Source organism: Lepisma saccharinum, chromosome 3 (assembly GCF_977018435.1).
Source record: "Lepisma saccharinum chromosome 3, izLepSacc3.1, whole genome shotgun sequence".
Classification (NCBI taxonomy): Eukaryota; Metazoa; Arthropoda; class Insecta; order Zygentoma; family Lepismatidae; genus Lepisma; species Lepisma saccharinum.
The window spans coordinates 98,105,982-98,124,904 of record NC_139231.1 but is presented as its reverse complement, the minus strand read 5'-3'; the positions used below and the strand labels follow the sequence as shown (position 1 = coordinate 98,124,904).

The 18,923-nt window shown below is 41.2% G+C and overlaps 1 protein-coding gene across 2 annotated transcripts in view; it reads left to right on the top strand.

The window, feature by feature from the left end:
- Positions 1-18,923, top strand: part of LOC145985901 (neural cell adhesion molecule 1-like) — a 227,626-nt gene that overhangs the window by 140,611 nt on the left and 68,092 nt on the right. For both annotated transcript variants that reach the window (XM_083120040.1, XM_083120039.1), the window contains exons 4-5: positions 7,505-7,708; positions 12,858-13,003. In XM_083120040.1, the coding sequence (XP_082976166.1) occupies positions 7,505-7,708; positions 12,858-13,003 (350 nt within the window). The remainder of the gene's footprint in view (positions 1-7,504; positions 7,709-12,857; positions 13,004-18,923) is intronic.

The window sequence follows — 18,923 nt, the reverse complement described above, 5'->3', positions numbered from 1 at the left end:
GTCTCGCAAGAATGGCACTCTTAAGAACGACATCCCTACTTTCTCTGGCAAGATAGGCATCCCTACTTTCTCTTTCAAGAACCGCAACGCTACTTTTTCTGGCAAGAACTCAACCGTAATTCCTCTGGCAACGCTACTTTCTCTGCCAACAACGACAACGCTACTTTCTCTGCCAAGAACGGCAACGCTACTTTCTCTGCCAAGAACGGCAACGCTACTTTCTCTGCCAAGAACGGCAACGCTACTTTCTCTGCCAAGAACGGCAAAGTTACTTTCTCTGCCAAGAATGGCAACGATACTTTCTCTGGCAAGAATGGCAACGATACTTTCTCTGCCAAGAATGGCAAAGATACTTTCTCTGCCAAGAACGGCAACGATACTTTCTCTGCCAAGAACCGCAACCCTACTTTCTCTGGCAAGAACGCAACCGTAATTCCTCTGGCAACGCTACTTTCTCTGCCAAGAACGGCAACGCTACTTTCTCTGCCAATAACGACAACGCTACTTTCTCTGCCAAGAACGGCAACGCTACTTTCTCTGCCAAGAACGGCAACGCTACTTTCTCTGCCAAGAACGGCAAAGTTACTTTCTCTGCCAAGAACAGCAACGCTACTTTCTCTGGCAAGAATGGCAACGATACTTTCTCTGCCAAGAAAGGCAACGATACTTTCTCTGCCAAGAACGGCAACGATACTTTCTCTGCCAAGAACCGCAACCCTACTTTCTCTGGCAAGAACGGCAACCGTAATTCCTCTGGCAACGCTACTTTCTCTGCCAAGAACGGCAACGCTACTTTCTCTGCCAATAACGATAACGCTACTTTCTCTGCCAAGAACGGCAACGCTACTTTCTCTGCCAAGAACGGCAACGCTACTTTCTCTGCCAAGAATGGCAACGATACTTTCTCTGCCAATAACGACAACGCTACTTTCTCTGCCAATAACGACAACGCTACTTTCACTGCCAAGAACGGCAACGCTACTTTCTCTGCCAAGAACGGCAACGCTACTTTCTCTGCCAAGAACGGCAACGCTACTTTCTCTGCCAAGAACGGCAACGATACTTTCTCTGGCAAGAACGGCAACGATACTTTCTCTGCCAAGAATGGCAACGATACTTTCTCTGCCAAGAACGGCAACGATACTTTCTCTGGCAAGAATGGCAACGATACTTTCTCTGCCAAGAACGGCAAAGTTACTTTCTCTGCCAAGAACAGCAACGCTACTTTCTCTGGCAAGAATGGCAACGATACTTTCTCTGGCAAGAATGGCAACGATACTTTCTCTGGCAAGAATAGCAACGATACTTTCTCTGCCAAGAACGGCAACGCTACTTTCTCTGCCAAGAACGGCAACGCTACTTTCTCTGGCAAGAACGGCAACGATACTTTCTCTGGCAAGAACGGCAACGCTACTTTCTCTGCCAAGAATGGCAACGATACTTTCTCTGCCAATAACGACAACGCTACTTTCTCTGGCAAGAATGGCAACGATACTTTCTCTGCCAAGAACGACAACGCTACTTTCTCTGGCAAGAATGGCAACGATACTTTCTCTGCCAATAACGACAACGCTACTTCCTCTGGCAAGAACGGCAACGCTACTTTCTCTGCCAAGAACGGCAACGCTACTTTCTCTGGCAAGAATGGCAACGATACTTTCTCTGGCAAGAACGGCAACGCTACTTTCTCTGCCAAGAATGGCAACGATACTTTCTCTGCCAAGAATGGCAACGATACTTTCTCTGCCAAGAACGACAACGCTACTTTCTCTGGCAAGAATGGCAACGATACTTTCTCTGCCAATAACGACAACGCTACTTTCTCTGGCAAGAATGGCAACGATACTTTCTCTGGCAAGAACGGCAACGCTACTTTCTCTGCCAAGAACGGCAACGATACTTTCTCTGGCAAGAACGGCAACGATAATTTCTCTGGCAAGAACGGCAACGCTACTTTCTCTGCCAAGAATGGCAACGATACTTTCTCTGCCAATAACGACAACGCTACTTTCTCTGGCAAGAATGGCAACGATACTTTCTCTGCCAAGAACGACAACGCTACTTTCTCTGGCAAGAATGGCAACGATACTTTCTCTGCCAATAACGACAACGCTACTTTCTCTGGCAAGAACGGCAACGCTACTTTCTCTGCCAAGAACGGCAACGATACTTTCTCTGGCAAGAATGGCAACGATACTTTCTCTGGCAAGAACGGCATCGCTACTTTCTCTGCCAAGAACGGCAACGCTACTTTCTCTGCCAATAACGACAACGCTACTTTCTCTGCCAAGAACGGCAACGCTACATTCTCTGCCAAGAACGGCAACGCTACTTTCTCTGCCAAGAATGGCAACGATACTTTCTCTGCCAATAACGACAACGCTACTATCTCTGCCAATAACGACAACGCTACTTTCTCTGCCAAGAACGGCAACGCTACTTTCTCTGCCAAGAACGGCAACGCTACTTTCTCTGCCAAGAACAGCAACGCTACTTTCTCTGGCAAGAATGGCAACGATACTTTCTCTGGCAAGAATGGCAACGATACTTTCTCTGGCAAGAATGGCAACGCTACTTTCTCTGCCAAGAACGGCAACGCTACTTTCTCTGCCAAGAACGGCAAAGTTACTTTCTCTGCCAAGAACAGCAACGCTACTTTCTCTGGCAAGAATGGCAACGATACTTTCTCTGCCAAGAATGGCAACGATACTTTCTCTGCCAAGAACGGCAACGATACTTTCTCTGCCAAGAACGGCAAAGTTACTTTCTCTGCCAAGAACAGCAACGCTACTTTCTCTGGCAAGAATGGCAACGCTACTTTCTCTGTCAAGAATGGCAACGCTACTTTCTCTGCCAAGAACGGCAACGCTACTTTCTCTGCCAAGAACGGCAAAGTTACTTTCTCTGCCAAGAACAGCAACGCTACTTTCTCTGCCAAGAACAGCAACGCTACTTTCTCTGGCAAGAATGGCAACGATACTTTCTCTGGCAAGAACAGCAACGATACTTTCTCTGCCAAGAACGGCAACGCTACTTTCTCTGCCAGGAACGGCAACGCTACTTTCTCTGCCAAGAACGGCAACGCTACTTTCTCTGCCAAGAACAGCAACGCTACTTTCTCTGGCAAGAATGGCAACGATACTTTCTCTGGCAAGAATGGCAACGCTACTTTCTCTGCCAAGAACGGCAACGCTACTTTCTCTGCCAAGAACGGCAACGCTACTTTTCTGCCAAGAACAGCAACGCTACTTTCTCTGGCAAGAATGGCAACGATACTTTCTCTGGCAAGAATGGCAACGCTACTTTCTCTGCCAAGAACGGCAACGCTACTTTCTCTGCCAAGAACGGCAAAGTTACTTTCTCTGCCAAGAACAGCAACGCTACTTTCTCTGGCAAGAATGGCAACGATACTTTCTCTGCCAAGAATGGCAACGATACTTTCTCTGCCAAGAACGGCAACGATACTTTCTCTGCCAAGAACGGCAAAGTTACTTCCTCTGGCAAGAACGGCAACGCTACTTTCTCTGCCAAGAACGGCAACGCTACTTTCTCTGGCAAGAATGGCAACGATACTTTCTCTGGCAAGAATGGCAACGCTACTTTCTCTGCCAAGAACGGCAACGCTACTTTCTCTGCCAAGAACGGCAAAGTTACTTTCTCTGCCAAGAACAGCAACGCTACTTTCTCTGCCAAGAACAGCAACGCTACTTTCTCTGGCAAGAATGGCAACGATACTTTCTCTGTCAAGAACGGAAACCTATTTCCTTCGCCACGAACGGCAACACTACTTCGATTCGGCAGCTGAGGCGCTTCTTTGTATATTAGTTATCCCTAATAATACAGTTTCTTGGTTGAGCTGTGATGATATAATTGTTTCTTTTTCATTTACCCAACGCTAGAGATATTTCGTTGTAGTTCACTCAATTATTGCTAGGTACCAGAATATCCAGTGCTATAAAATATGTATAATGGCGTTCATGTGACGTTTCTCTGTGCACATTTTAATATAATCATTCGCTTATATCTGAAGCTATTTATACACATAAAACTGCATATAATTAACAGGAATTATGTGTTGTATGTTACGTATTCACATAACTTTTTCGAATTTGTATTTTTAGATATTTCTATGGTAGAAAGTGTGAAAGTCATTATACCTGTTGTAAATACATGTGAACGTGAAACGTTGAAAGACGCCGTTCGTAAAATTCAGCACTGAAGTTGATATAGGACAGTATGAACGTGAATCATCCAGAAATCGCTGCTAACAAGAGTAGCAGTTAATCTCAGAATTAGACTCTTTACGGCATTTTTATGATGAAAAATTTCCGAAATTATTCACACGGGAACAAAGAACCCTCATTTGCTTCTAATAACCCTTAAGGAAAGCAACCATTCCTTTGGGGCATGCGTACGTAGACCAATTTTGATTTTATATTCCAATACCCAGCAACGTTCAAATTTTAACCAAGCTCATGGTTATATTTGAGAGAAAAAGGGTTACAGTTTATCATGTGCTTGGTGTTGTACTTCTCTTCACCCCACTTTTGTCCTGAGAGCATATTTCTTTTTACGCTCACTGCACAGGTGGAATAAGAGGGGGGGCCTTAAATATGACGGCCTCTTCTTAAGTGGTCGCTGAATTTCCCGCGTATAACGAATTAGCTTCTTGTGTTAAAGTTTTTCGTATCCTCCCTTCCGTTATCTTCTTTTGTAATTTTCCAGCTCCTTTTCCTCCTGAATTTTCTCGTAAGCCTTCGTTGTCTTTCTTTTTTTTACCCGTGATGCAAATTATTTTTCTAAACGGCCTCCGATACTCCTTAGTGTCGCTCTGTTGGCGGGAACTTACGGCACGGATAAAAAGACGTAAAACAGAGCAGGAGAGGAAAAAGAAGATCGCCGCTGTTAAGTCACACACTTGTTCTTTTGTCAAGTAGGAAGGCAAAGACGAGGAAGAGTGTGGGGAAAGAGGATTGGCTGGATTCCCTATAGAAGAGCCGCATCTGTCTTCATTATGCCGTGCGTTTCACGGCGGAAGGGTTCTACAGCGTGTTTTACAGTTTGGTCGTTAGTGGCGCTCGTGTAGCTACCGATCTGGCAGTGCAATTAACGGCCTAGCTTCTTCTTGTTGTTCCTTGACATCTTTTCAAGCGATCAGAAAAGTTACCTTAAAGCACACGCTTCTGTGTCTATTGCTGATTGTGTTTCCTACAATAATACTCAGGGTGATAATTGAATGATTGATAACTGTAAAATGAATTGAGATATTTAATATTGGTTCGGAGAAAAAGTTTCATCTTTCACTAAAATTGCGCAATGTCAACGTCTGTCTACAGTACGCCTACCTCAATGCAGCTCTCATGAGCTAATGGATCCTACTTCCCGATTAGCCTTACCGTGCATAAAGTGGACTTAAAACACCAAATCAATGTGGCTCTGGTGACTGGAAATAGAAACAGGGTGATTTCTTCTTTAACTTTCCTGTTATTTCCTTACCCGCACTAAGCGCCACTAAACTTGAATTTTATTGGATGATAGGCCCAGTCAATCCGACGGATATTTGCAATAGCGCTCTCATATTCACGTGTTGACTGCAGAGCGAGCAGCAATACTGTAGCATTTAGAGAGCGGCGAAAAGGAAAGAGCGATCGGGACAGGAGGCTTCGTCGGTCGCGTTCGTGATGTGTGTAACCTCTCATGTGATTCGTGAGGAGTGCAGTATTGGACTGCAATCATGACAGAACAAACACGAGGTGGTACCATGTAAAGAAGGGCGCCTTCCTCCGCAGTATTATTATTAATATTATTATTCCATTTTGTACTTAGTCTCGTATGCTGGTCATTTTGCTTCTTCTACAACGTCACTAGTGGCGACCACTTGATTCCGGTCAGTAATCAACTAAGTAAATATTTTGGTTTGATGCCCCACAATAAACTGGCAACCCGACAACAGCCGCGTCACCACAGTAGATGCACCTTTTTGTACATACTAGAGCAGAGCAACATTCAATGATCCACGCATGCGCAATAATCCTAAGCGATAAAATCGTTTCTAGGCCATGTTTTCAAACGGAGGGAGTATTTTATGTATTTTTTGCGTCAGTTTTCTCTTTTCTGTTTAATCGCAACAATGAGAACTGATGATTAGTTGAAATCAATGGAGCAGAACCCATGCTCTGGCCGAATATCGAACCAGGGAACTTTGATGCATGGAAAGATCGTTAGCTTCATAAACAACTCGAGTAGCTCTGCCACGAGTCTGTTTTCAGTGTCTTGATAACGAAAATCAATTCTATAACTTTGCTCTGAGAATGAGATCAGGGGAAAAAATCCTCGTTATAGACTTTCCCTAAGTGAGTTTTATTTGTTTTAAATCGGATTAGAATCAATTCCGTTTGAGAGAAACAATTTCTGGAAATGATGGAGCAGTAGAAGTGACGGGATAATGAAGCAATCATTTCATCTTTCGATCTGAAACATCTGGTTCTGATTTTGTTCTCAAGGTCTCTTGTGCCAGAATAAAAGTTAAGAGAAAAGTTTTCATTTGAATGAAAGGCGTCAGAATTCTCCAATAACACCATATGCAATAGGTTCTTTAGAAAATTTACCGTGCCTTGTACTAATATAATTTTGTGACCAATGTAGAAATTGCGGTGTAAAGTGTTGACTTTCTAGAAGGCGCTGAAATGTCAACCTCTCCTCCACAATCTAGAAACTAATCTGTAGGCAAACGGGGCTCTGGTGCAACTACCCACAACAGCTTGAGACTTTAAAAGGTTGTTGTCTTTACACGTTAATCTATTATCAATGGCGTAGTGATTTTTTAGTTATGCATACATTTTATTTGATCATGATAGTTCATCCGCATAATATTTTTTTATTCAGCCATTTGTCCTCCTATTAGTAAGTACCAGATTCCAGATACATCACACCCAGCAACCATTTTGACACTGAAACCAACCAATCATTGCATTACGTCAGGAAGCCGCATGGGAGATAAGAAGATAGCGCCCAACACATTCATAATATCGGTCGTTAGTGAAGATGTGGTCAGCACCACGCCCCGGCCACCTTTGCCCTCCACGGTTACTCTAAGGTATCCCAGACCAGCTCCATGCAAGGACTTTGCTGGGAAAATTCATGAAATCACCCACCCCGGGAATGAACGTCAGGCAGTCGTCAATATTTTCTAAAACAAGGAAATATAAATTGACAAACAAACGTAAACATAACATTGTGAGCATGCAGTTAAACACACGCGAATGCAACATATTGCATGTGTCCTCAAGCAACAAAGATACCGTAGGATTTCCTATAAAATGACCCAGGATAGGGAAATATGCCTTTATTAATAATATTCCCAGATATGGAAAATGGCTTTGCAACAGGAATTGTAAGAAGTGTACTTTTGTATGTTCTTATGTCAAATTCTTAACACTAAGTAGAACTATATGTCAAGTATGTACTAACATACTGAGTTGTTACAACTCTCTCTCTCTTCCAGGAAAACCACTGCCAACAGTTTCCTGGTTCATCAACGAGAAGCTAGTGGAAGGTTATCTCGTAGACCAGAGGCATGATGTGGTCATCAATAAGATCCAAGTAAAAAATATAACTAGGAAGCATCTCAATTCAACTTTCAAGTGCCAAGCTAGTAATACGAAACTCATAATTCCAGCGGAAAAGGTTGTCAGGATAGACTTATTTCGTAAGTACCTCATAAATACTTGCTGCCCTTTAAAATTATTCATAATACTTTCATAATAGTATATTCAGATTAGAAATTAACTTGTTCATTTCATTTTTATTATCTATAATTTGTGCCTATTTTAAGCATGGCGTATGCAAGGAACATGCTGATAGACTTGTAGCCTCTCTCAAACTAATAAATGGAATATAAACATTATTATGGAGAACATTTAAATATAATTCACGATTTTCTCTGGTAGTGTTTTAATTTATATTTCTAGAAGATAACTTTTGTTTAAATTATCCATGTTTATCTGGTTCCCAAGGAATATTTTAGTTATTTAAACCATGTCCGCAACGAAGAACTTTAAGCTTACCGTGTACATGTACGTTTATGATGTCCTAACACATGTGACATTCTGCATCAGGGCCTCTCAAATGGCGCAGCGGTAACGTTGTCGCCTTGTAATCAAGTGTTCGCAGTTTCCATACCCGGTGTATAATGGTTAAGTTTCTACTTTGAACTGTAGGTCCTGTTCCAATATGCCTATCTGTGCATAATGTCAACTTACAACAAATAAACCGACATTCTGCATCACATGATATTTGATTCCTAGGTCTGGAAGTTAGAAAATTAAGAATAATCCCTCCCCCCCCCCACATTATACATTTCTTAATCACATATGCATAAGAAACGAGTGTGATACTGTTTCGATGCACGGTGAAGTAACGAACAATTCTTAGCGCTTAAATATTTTGAGGTCAGTATTAGTTATGAATAAAACATGCAGAAAACACAACATCATTTATATAAATTTAACTTGCGTTATTCTCCAAATACTTGTTTACATCGATTTCATGTAAACAGGTAAGAAAATAATTGCAGTATGTACACCATGTTAACCCATATCGTATCTGTGAGGCAATTTAAACACATCTACAATATGCAGCGTGCTTCCAGCCTAAAATCTGCTTCAGAACTGAATAGTGTAAAAATAGGCAAAACCGTTCTCGTTCTCCTCGTCGATTTTTGGTCTAGCTTCTGACACGTGACACAAGACGAGTAGACATTTCTGTTGTACAGCTGACGGCAAAGAAAATAGTGGGTAAACTGTCCATCACCATGGTGGCTCAATCAGATTTTAATATTATGCAAGGTTTTAAATAACTGAGACAAAAATAAACAAACAAACTCCAGTAAGGAGAGGACAAACCCATTCCTTAGAAAGCATAGGATGTGTAGGAGAGCAAACCGAAAATGACAATGGATAATTTGCCTGACCTTAAAAGTGTGGCTCAAACTTTACAGAACTTCAAAGTTGGTGATTTTCATAGAATGTTGTCTGGTATTTGTCGTGTATGTAGATAGAGTGCATTTCACCAATGATATACTCGCATGTCGGTTCATCTTTGTACAATGAACATTACGACGATTCATAGTAACAACGATATAATGCACAACCTACATTCTACTTTCAAGATGTCTGAACGTCTTTAACATATAAACAAATTTACAATTTTATGTTAAGAACCAACTGTGACGTATTAGAAATTCAAACGTTTGCCAACATTTAATAATACTGAAGTGTGTTAAGTTTATTTGGAGTGTGATTATTAATAATATCCGTAATTGTGATGAGTAAAATAAGTCTTGGATGAGCAGGTTTTATTTTATAGATATTTCCATTATTTGTAGTTAAGATTAATGGAGCTTGAGAATTTTTTAGAAATATAAATGTTTAAGTATAATATTTTAACGTGATTTAGCAGGCAATGTAATGGAAATGTTACAAAAAATCATGTTAAAATTAATGATACTCTTAATTTTAAAGCTGATATAATTGATTTTTCATTTTTTCTTTAGATAATCGACTATAATTTTTATGTCGAGTTGGATTAAATTATTTAACATTGTCAAGAACTCGGACCTTATCAGGAGGAGAAGGACAAAGAATTAGATTATTTATTGACTAATAATAATTAATAACTAAATTTAATTCACTTAATAGTAGTGAATGCAAGTATGATTCCATGTAGCACTCGCTCGAATGCTTACAGGAAATCTAAGTTAAAATCACTTTAAAGCTCTGGGTTTGAGTTATCTTACTTAATGTGTTTCAAAACCTACTCATATTCACTTGGTATTATTTATCAAGAGTTAATCAATAACTGTTCACTGACCCTTATTGCCTACCATATATTCATCCGTCTTGTTGGTACACGGATCAAATATATTCACATAAGAAGTCAATAAAAGCTACGCACAGAACCTAATACAAAGAGAAAAATGATTCAACAATGCTCACCTAGTACTGCTACATTCCTCTCATTGTGTAATCATTAGTATCTCTAATTCCTCCTTTTACGTCAAACAGAAGAGAAACCGAGATTGTATTGTTCTTTTGTTTTTTTAAATCTCATGGCTTCATAATCACCTGTTTGATATCAAAAAGGAGAATTGGGAAACATTGGTGGAAGCTTCTTTTTTTTTTGTACAAGGTATTATTTGCGAATGGGATTAGCATTGTCGCCGAGTTCCTGCAAATTGCGAAACGTGTTGAATTAATTAAATAGCTCATTGCGTTGGCGAAATCCTTCAGAGCTCGATAAAAGCGAAACAATATGAGCTTAAAGGAACACGGAAGCTGAAAAACACAGCAACTGAAATCATACAGAAAATGTATGTACATTTTAGATATTACATGGTATGTTTGATTTATTTTCTCCGCTCTTATCGGTAATCATGTGTGTGTGTGTTTGTGCATGTGAAGTGTAAGTCTCTTCTCCTTTGTATCATATTCAAAATGTTCTGTTAAAAACAGGAAGCTGACGCTTTTTCAATTATACCCGTAGAAAGAGCCCGAAATATCTATTGAGGTATGAGGATTGACATACCTCCTCTTTCATCAATTATGCGTAAGCTGAATATCAAGAATTTTGAGAAACGTGCATAGTATTATATATATATATATATATATATATATATATATATATATATATATATATATATGGGTCTCCCCCATGGCGCAGTGGTAGCGTCATTGCCTTGTAATCAAGGGGTCCCGGGTTCGATACCCGGTGGAGGCACAAGTGGTTCGGATCCCACTTTAAACTGTAGGTCCAGTCCCGATTAGCCTTACTGTGCATAAAGTGGACTTAAAACACCAACTCAAACCACATATATATATATATATATATATATATATATATATATATATATATATATGTGTGTGTGTGTGTGTGTGTGTGTGTGTGTGTGTGTGATGGTGTGTGTGTGTGTGTGTGTATGTGTGTGTGCTCGCTATATATATACACACATACACACATACATACATACATACATACATACATACATACGAGGGGTATTTATTACGAAAATATGCCAGTGGAAACTTCAAAAATGTACGGTTGAACATTGTCTTGTTGATAAATGGCTATTTCAAAACGCTTCATGAAAGGAATACTATATCTTCTACAAGGTAACCAAGAAAGTTCTTGCCGTTTTTGACGTCCCATTAATCATGCGCTCATAGAGAGGAAATGAAATGACGCACGTACCTGCCAAGCGATCGGGAGTTAGTCTGACCATCGACTGTCAGTAATACAGGCACGTTGCGCACACACAGCAGTCATAACTCGTCCAGTGTCGAAGAGAAATGGAGGTATAGAAGCAGCTTGTTCGCGTGTGTTTTTTGTATGACTTTAAAGTGGGCCTGTCAGCTGCCGCATCAAGTCGCCGTATTTTCCAGGCATTTGGGGAGAATGGCGCGAACGAACACTGCCAGACATTAGTTCCAGAAATTCCGTTCGAGGGATGTCAGCCTTTCGGATGAACCTCACAATGGACGACCACGTGTGTTGGATGACGAAGCCCTAAAAGCAGCCATCGAGGAGGACAGTGGTCTAACGTGTGATGAACTTGCAGAAAGATTCCATGTTTCCGCTGAAACAGTCTGACTGCACCTGCATGGGATAGGGAAGTCATACAAGTTAAGCAAGTGGGTACCCCACACATCGTCGGCAGCCAACAAGGAACAACGGGACAGCCTGTTTGTCCTTGCTCACTTGGCACATGAACACACCCATATTTGATCGCTTGCTCATTGGTGACGAAAAGTTGGTCCTCTACGACACTCCCAAGCGTACCAGACATTGGTTGTCGCCACGTGACCCTGTTCCTCACACCTCAAGACCACCTCTGCACACACGAAAGGTTATGCTCTCTGTATGGTGGAATTGTCGGCAAGTGGTGCATTACGAGCTCCTTCTACCTGGTCAGACCATCACTACTGACCTCTACTCTCAGCAGTTGCAAAGCTTGCACCGTGCATTGCGGCAGAAGGAGCCGGCATTGGTGAATCGCAAAGGTGTGCTGTTCCTGCACGACAATGCCAAGCCACATGTGGCAAAGAGGACCCGGGACATCCTTCAGCAACTTGGCTGGGAGACACTGTGCCATCCACCATATTCACCGGACCTGGCACCAACAGATTACAACAAGTTTCATTCCCTCGACAACCACCTCCATGGGAGATCCTTCGCAAATGAGGGAGACCTGCGGAACGCACTCACTGACTTCTTTGCATCCAAACCCACCGAGTTTTATCACCAGGGTATTGTGCAGCTGCAGGAACGTTGGCAAAAGGTGTTGGATGCTGATGGAGATTACTTCGAAACATAAAGGTACGCACCGTCCAGTGCATTGCTCTTTGGTTATAACTGCTCTAGAACGGGAAGAACTTTTTTGGTTACCTTGTATATAAGAGCGTGTATGACGTAAAATACAGAACGAAATATTTTCTATTTCACTATAAACCTACAGAGTTCTTAACGGTTTTTAAGTGTATGTGTGTGTTTATGATGGCTTAAACCAGTGTTGTCAACAACATTCTTACCACATGTGTCACATATATACGGTTTGCTGCCAGTATGAGTTCGTAAATCCTCTTCCAGATACTCTTTCCTGATTTCTACTGTCATATTCATTGCATCGAATGTAATATTAATGCAAATTATGCGTAGAAAGAAAATCTAAATGTTCTACACAACATGTACTACTTGTACATTAAAGAACTGAGAGCTACACAAACACCATTTAAATTATAAATTTGATTTTATTTACAAACCAGGCAGTTCAAACTTTGTAATCACAATTTTTTCTCTTCCAGTGAGACCTCTGTCCGTCAGACTGTTATCCAAGCCAAAGGTTCTTTTGGCCAACAAACAATACGAGATCGTATGCGAGACCTTCGGATCCAGACCACCAGCGACAGTTACGTGGCAGAAAGGAACGAAGAAATTAAGGCAGTCATTGGTAAGTGAAGCTTCTACTACTTATGGTATATATGTAGTTGTACTAAATCTAAGTTGCGTTTTTATGCGCTATCTTTATACATAAATAATGTTGGACTGATTATAACAACACCCACCTCTCACGATATTTGTAAAGAGGTCAGTTGTATCAATGATACTTTCTCTCAATGTGATTTCTCAGTTGACTTGGTTTCGTCAGGAAGCTGTAACATTCATCTTTAGATCATCTTACGTGCGTTCAGGAACTTTGATATAGGTTGAAACAAACTTTATTCTCTGCCTTGTAAAACAACTTGTCATAGAGAATGTGCTACAAATGAAGTGGCAGTTCATGTGATGTCGATGACAAAAACCTTACAATCCTGGATCTGATTATAGTCCTCGTAGATTATCAGGTTCTCTTGTAGAAGGCTATTTCAAATATACTCTGTCCCGTTAATCTCTGGAGGGAGCGAACGACGACAAGTCTGCGCAAGTAGTGGCTCGAGAGGCCTCTACCAATGAACACGTGAGAAGGAACGAAATTGCGTGGAAGGGAAAAGCGATTGCAGCTACCAGCTGTGTGCAGCAGCGTGTACTGCTTCTCTCAGCCTATTCGGTCTCTCCTCTTTTTCTGCCGTTATGCGCGGCTTTGATCCAGAGATTCCCGGTATAGACCATATAATCTTCACACAACATATTCTTCCATAATAACAATTTAAGCAAATAGTTATTAGATGTGCGTTTCTAGACTTACAGTATTGTGAGACTATCATGGAATAATATATTCTCACATGCTAATGTAATCGAGACAAACGACCATAATTTTTATCAAAGGCACAGTGTTGACATAAAATCAATGGTTTCATATTCTCTGTTCGAAACCACTGAAAATTCTCCCAATCTCTTGTTACGGTAGCGCATCATCTCGATTCAAGGAGTAGTCAGAAAGCCATGACCTAGATTTGACTTTAAATGTTAATTAACCCGAATACATATTGCATTCTACATAACTAGCGGATCAGAACCAACGTTTTTCTTCATGCCCAATGTTCACAGCTTGATATTGTTCATGGAATGACCACACGCTGGAGGCACATTGGAATCCAACTTTAAACTGTAGTCCGAGTCCCGATTAGCCTTTATGTGCATAAAGAGGACTTAAAGTAGAATTACTCAACAACTCAGGAAGGATTGAACAGATGTGAATGAAACTTAGCCTGTTTAAAAGGTATTGCTTTCCGTCCAAGAAGGTCTAATCCAAGTTACTAGAGTAGCCGAAGCGAGTTCTTCCGTGTGAAACAAATTAAACCTCCGTCCAGCAGAAATAAGTTCGAAAAACAACCACAACTTCAATAACAAACAAAACAGCAGACGTCAAAGCCGCTAATCCACAGTTTGGCTTTGACAGGATTTTAGTTCGCCCCAACAAAATACTGTATTTTCCAGTTTTCTACCAATCTTAAGACATATTCAGTCTCGTTTCATAAGAACGATTAAATCCATTAAGAGATCAAAAGTACCGGGTTCGATTCCCGGTGGAGGCACATTGCACAGTAGTTCAGATCCCACTTTAAACTGTAGGTAAAGTCCCGATTAGCCTATCTGTGTATCAAGTGTACTTAAAATAACTCAAACTCAAGAGGTCAAAAGTAATTAATCGTCATAAACGGTTACAAGTCAGTGGTCGTTGAGACAGTGTTGCCATATGTTGCAGCTACAGTGACTTGGTTCCTGGAACTTCTTGATGCAACCTCGCACATGCACCCGTCTCCAAACAACTAATCGCTCTTTATCTAGCCGTGCTGATAGTCCGAGATAAAGTTCCCGAGCGCTACAAACAAACATTCTAAAAGTTTTTAACTGCTTCCACGAGATGCCTCGCACGACGATTTGTTACCCTGAAGGATGAAAAAAACAGGAGCGGAGGGAATTCCTGACTGCTATTCCGTCAAGATATTCTGACCTGTTTTCCCTCCTTGCCCCCGCTCGAAAAGCAGAAAGCTATTTTCGTGACTGAAGGCACAAAGTTCGGCTTTAATGGGTGTAACTTCGTCCTTCTCCGAAACGCTCACACACAAAGTACAATGTTTATCTTGTGCGAATGTGTCCCTGAGTCGTATAACTCATCTCCTGAGCATTTATCACCTCCCTTCAGGGAGTTTCCAGTCGTCAAAGCAATAATTTGTCCCCGGGGAATAACAGCTTCTTTCCAAGTCGAAGATATGCATCTAATAAAACGCACGCGCCTACACTGCACGCAATGATCTCAAGATGCGTAATGACCCTTCCTTTGGCATGGGTAACCTTTTTTTCTTTCTTTTACCTCCGCTGGCTCTGTGGAAATTGCTGTCTTTCAAGATTTAGTGAAGTTGTTAATGACAATAGACAGTTGTCAGGGAAATTACTTGCTCCGAAGTGTCCTTCCCTTCCCCCTGTGTGTTTGCACTGTTGTCTTCCGATTCATCAATAAAACATAGAAGTAGGAGACGATAAATTTGTCAGTTTATTAATATTATCGTTATAGGTATCTTGCAACAATTCAATTCTAGCTATATTGGCGTACCGTACATAGAACCCTCAGCAGTGGCGTCGCCACTGGGAGGGCGTGGGTGGGCTCTAGCCCACCAATAATCTCAGCGCACCCTTCTGCACACCCAAATACAGCGTGTGAGGCTTATAGCTATAATAAAAGAAACATGCACTACAGTTTACAAATACCTGCCAGTCAAAACCTGTGGATGTACGGTACTGCCATCTGTTCCCATTTACGAAAAATACGAAACAGTGTCGCGCGCATGCGCATGGGTACAGTAAACAAACATGGCGGAGTGGACTCCACAACAGAAGGTGTTCTGTGTGTTATCATTTGTTGTGCTACTAACGGTGCCCATATAGAAGTGTATTGACGTTGTTAGTGACAGTGGCGCAGCTAGTCTCTCTCATTTTGTGATGTGTAATGGCAAGGTATTGTGCATCAGGATACACCTTCATTCCCAATTAATTCTTGGTCAAACCGATTTTGGGACCTTTTCTTTTTTTATAGCTCTAAGACAGACACCCTACCCTGTACATGATATATTATTTAGATAACGCAAATTGACAAGCTGGTAAATAATTATAGTATAAAGCACACAAAGCGGCATTAACAATTGACTAACATAACTCAGTTTCACTTCAAAAATGAAAAACGTTTCTAGATTTTCCATCTCAGTTGGTTTCCTTTCATTAACGTGCGAAATATAAACACACAAACAAAACGTCATTGCTCCGCGTCAATTGGTTTCCATTCTTGACGATTGTTGTTTTGTTCTCTTGTGTGTCTTAAAATTACGTTGACCGTTATTTTAACTCAGCCCTTGGGTGGAGTAAGCGAAGGGATCGCACTGGGGTCGTCTTCTGGGGGCGCCAAAATGATCAAAATAAACTTTTAACACATATAAAAACAATGAGAAAACCTATAAAAATAAGAAAAACTTATTGAATAAATTTGATAAAAATTGTTATTCTAGAATTATATTTACCATTCCAGTAACTGGGATTAAAGAAGTTTTGGTAAATTATTTTTTTTTTAATGTTTTGTGTTGGAAATTACTTTTGCAATTAAAAGACACTTAGAAGCTTTTCTTTAACTGCTGAAAGCGTATTTCGCTTTATATTTATAATATTCTTTTTTTTTTTTTACAAAACACAGGCAATTTATATTCCGAATTGTTTAACACCAATACAAATTGCATAAAAAGTGGTAGAAAAGGCTACAAAGCCTTAACTTCGCCATGATAAACAAGACGCAATAAATAAATAAAAATAAATAATTGCATTATAGGCATGAATTTAAGCCATGAACAAGAATGCTCTAGTACAGAACAACGTTTATTGTGGGGGGGGGGCTCATGAAACGTCGCTCCACCTTTAAAAAATCCTAGGGCCGGTCCTTGCCATGAGCCCTAAAAGTACAGGGTCTGGCGGAATGAATAGCTTGATTTTAGTCAAGTAGTACGGCGTCGCTGTTGCGCCTGCGCAACGACGTGTGTGTGCGCTGCATTGAGGAAGGACTGCCATTCGTAAGTATGGTCTTGTGGAGTTTGTAACATCGCCGTTGAGGCGTATTTAAAAAATAACGAGTCTCCAATCACCTTGCAGCGACTCTTTCGTCGCCATTTCCAGGTGGGCCGACATCAGAACGTCCTGGATCATAGGACGATTGTACGGTGGGCGGAACAATTCAGGACTCCTGCATCATGTGCAAAAATGAAAAGCCCGGGGCGACCAAAGACACAACGGACCCAGGAGCGAGTGGAGGAGGTCCGTCAAGCACTGATCCGAAGTCCTCGGCGTTCTGCTGCCAGACATGCCTTGGCTCTAGGAATGTCAGATTGTTCCCTGCAGCGCATCATCCATGAAGACCCCCACTTCCACCCCTACAAAATGCAGGTCACACAGAAACTAACTGAACAAGATAAACATGCCCGACGAACCTTTGCGTTGCGTTGCTTGGAACGTTTAGCAGCCGAGCCGCAGATGCGAAACAACATACTGATGTCGGATGAGGCTCATTTTGATCTGCACGGTGGTGTCAATAAACAGAATTACAGATACTGGGCGCCATTTAATCCTCGTTGGCTGCATGAGCAACACCTGCACAGTGAACGTGTGACAGTGTGCTGCGGTGTGGCATCGTTTGGCATCATCGGTCCATATTTTTTTGAGGATCTTCATGGACGTGCGGTAATGGTTAATAGCGATCGCTATGTCCAAAGGTGAACAACGACATATGGTTCCAACAGGACGGGGCAACAGCTCACACGGCCCGCCGGTCCATGACTGTCTTGCGGCATCATTTTCCCCGTCGATTGATTTCCCGAGTTGGGGGCATTCATTGGCCATCACGGTTGCCCGATTTGTCTGCCCCTGACTTCTTCTTGTGGGGCTACCTGAAAAGTCAAGTGTACGCTACACGTCCTCATACCATGGCTGAACTGAAGGCAAGGATACGTACAGCTGTGGAGGCGATCCCATTGGACATGCTGGAGCGGGTGATGCGAGCTTTCGTTCGCCGCCTGGAAGAATGTGCTGAACGTGATGGCGACCATCTGTCGGGCGTTATCTTCAAAACCAAGTAAAATGCCATATATGGTATGTAATGGCATCTATTATTCTTTGTTTTCAATGTGTGTTTCAATAAATTATTCGATTTGTTTCGACGTTCTGTCCTTTTTATATCCTACTATTCATTCTGCCGGACCCTGTATTTTATCCACCCTTGAGCCAACCCTAAAAAAATGTCTGTTGACGCCACTGACTCTCAGGCTCAATCCGATGGACTCAACACTATAAAATAAACCATTTTGCCCAATAAAATTCCAAACAAGCCATTTTAAAATTAATTCCGAACCAATATGTTACGTTTTAGTAGCTGCAGCGATCCACTTGCGTTTATGTTCTCGCAGGTTTAGTCCAGTGCAGTGCAGTTAAATACATTTTGGAGGAAACCCTGGGTGTTACTCAAGCGTTCTGAGGAAAATTCCCAAATTTTTCCCTCTTCAGGAAAATCCGCTATTTTGAGAAAGGTCAGCTATGCTGGAATTTATTTCCTTACGTTTACCCAATATTATACATTCTCAGCATTTTCCCCTAAATACCACTTCGGAATAAACTGAAAGAATACTATTTGTTTTGTTTACTGACAGAGAATATGATAAAGTGAAGTGAAAGTTGTAAATTTGATAAGCTTTAAAATGATATACAATAGTAATACAATACAATCATACCCGTAATGTTATCACAGTACCTTTAGACTGTGGACCAAACCAAAGACTTCAAATGTGCCTTAATGTCACGATCTATGCACAACATACAAGAACACACGATATATTTACTTTTCTACCGCTTCATTTGTAATGTTTTAAGAACTAGTTTGTAATGTTTTAAACTCCTTCATT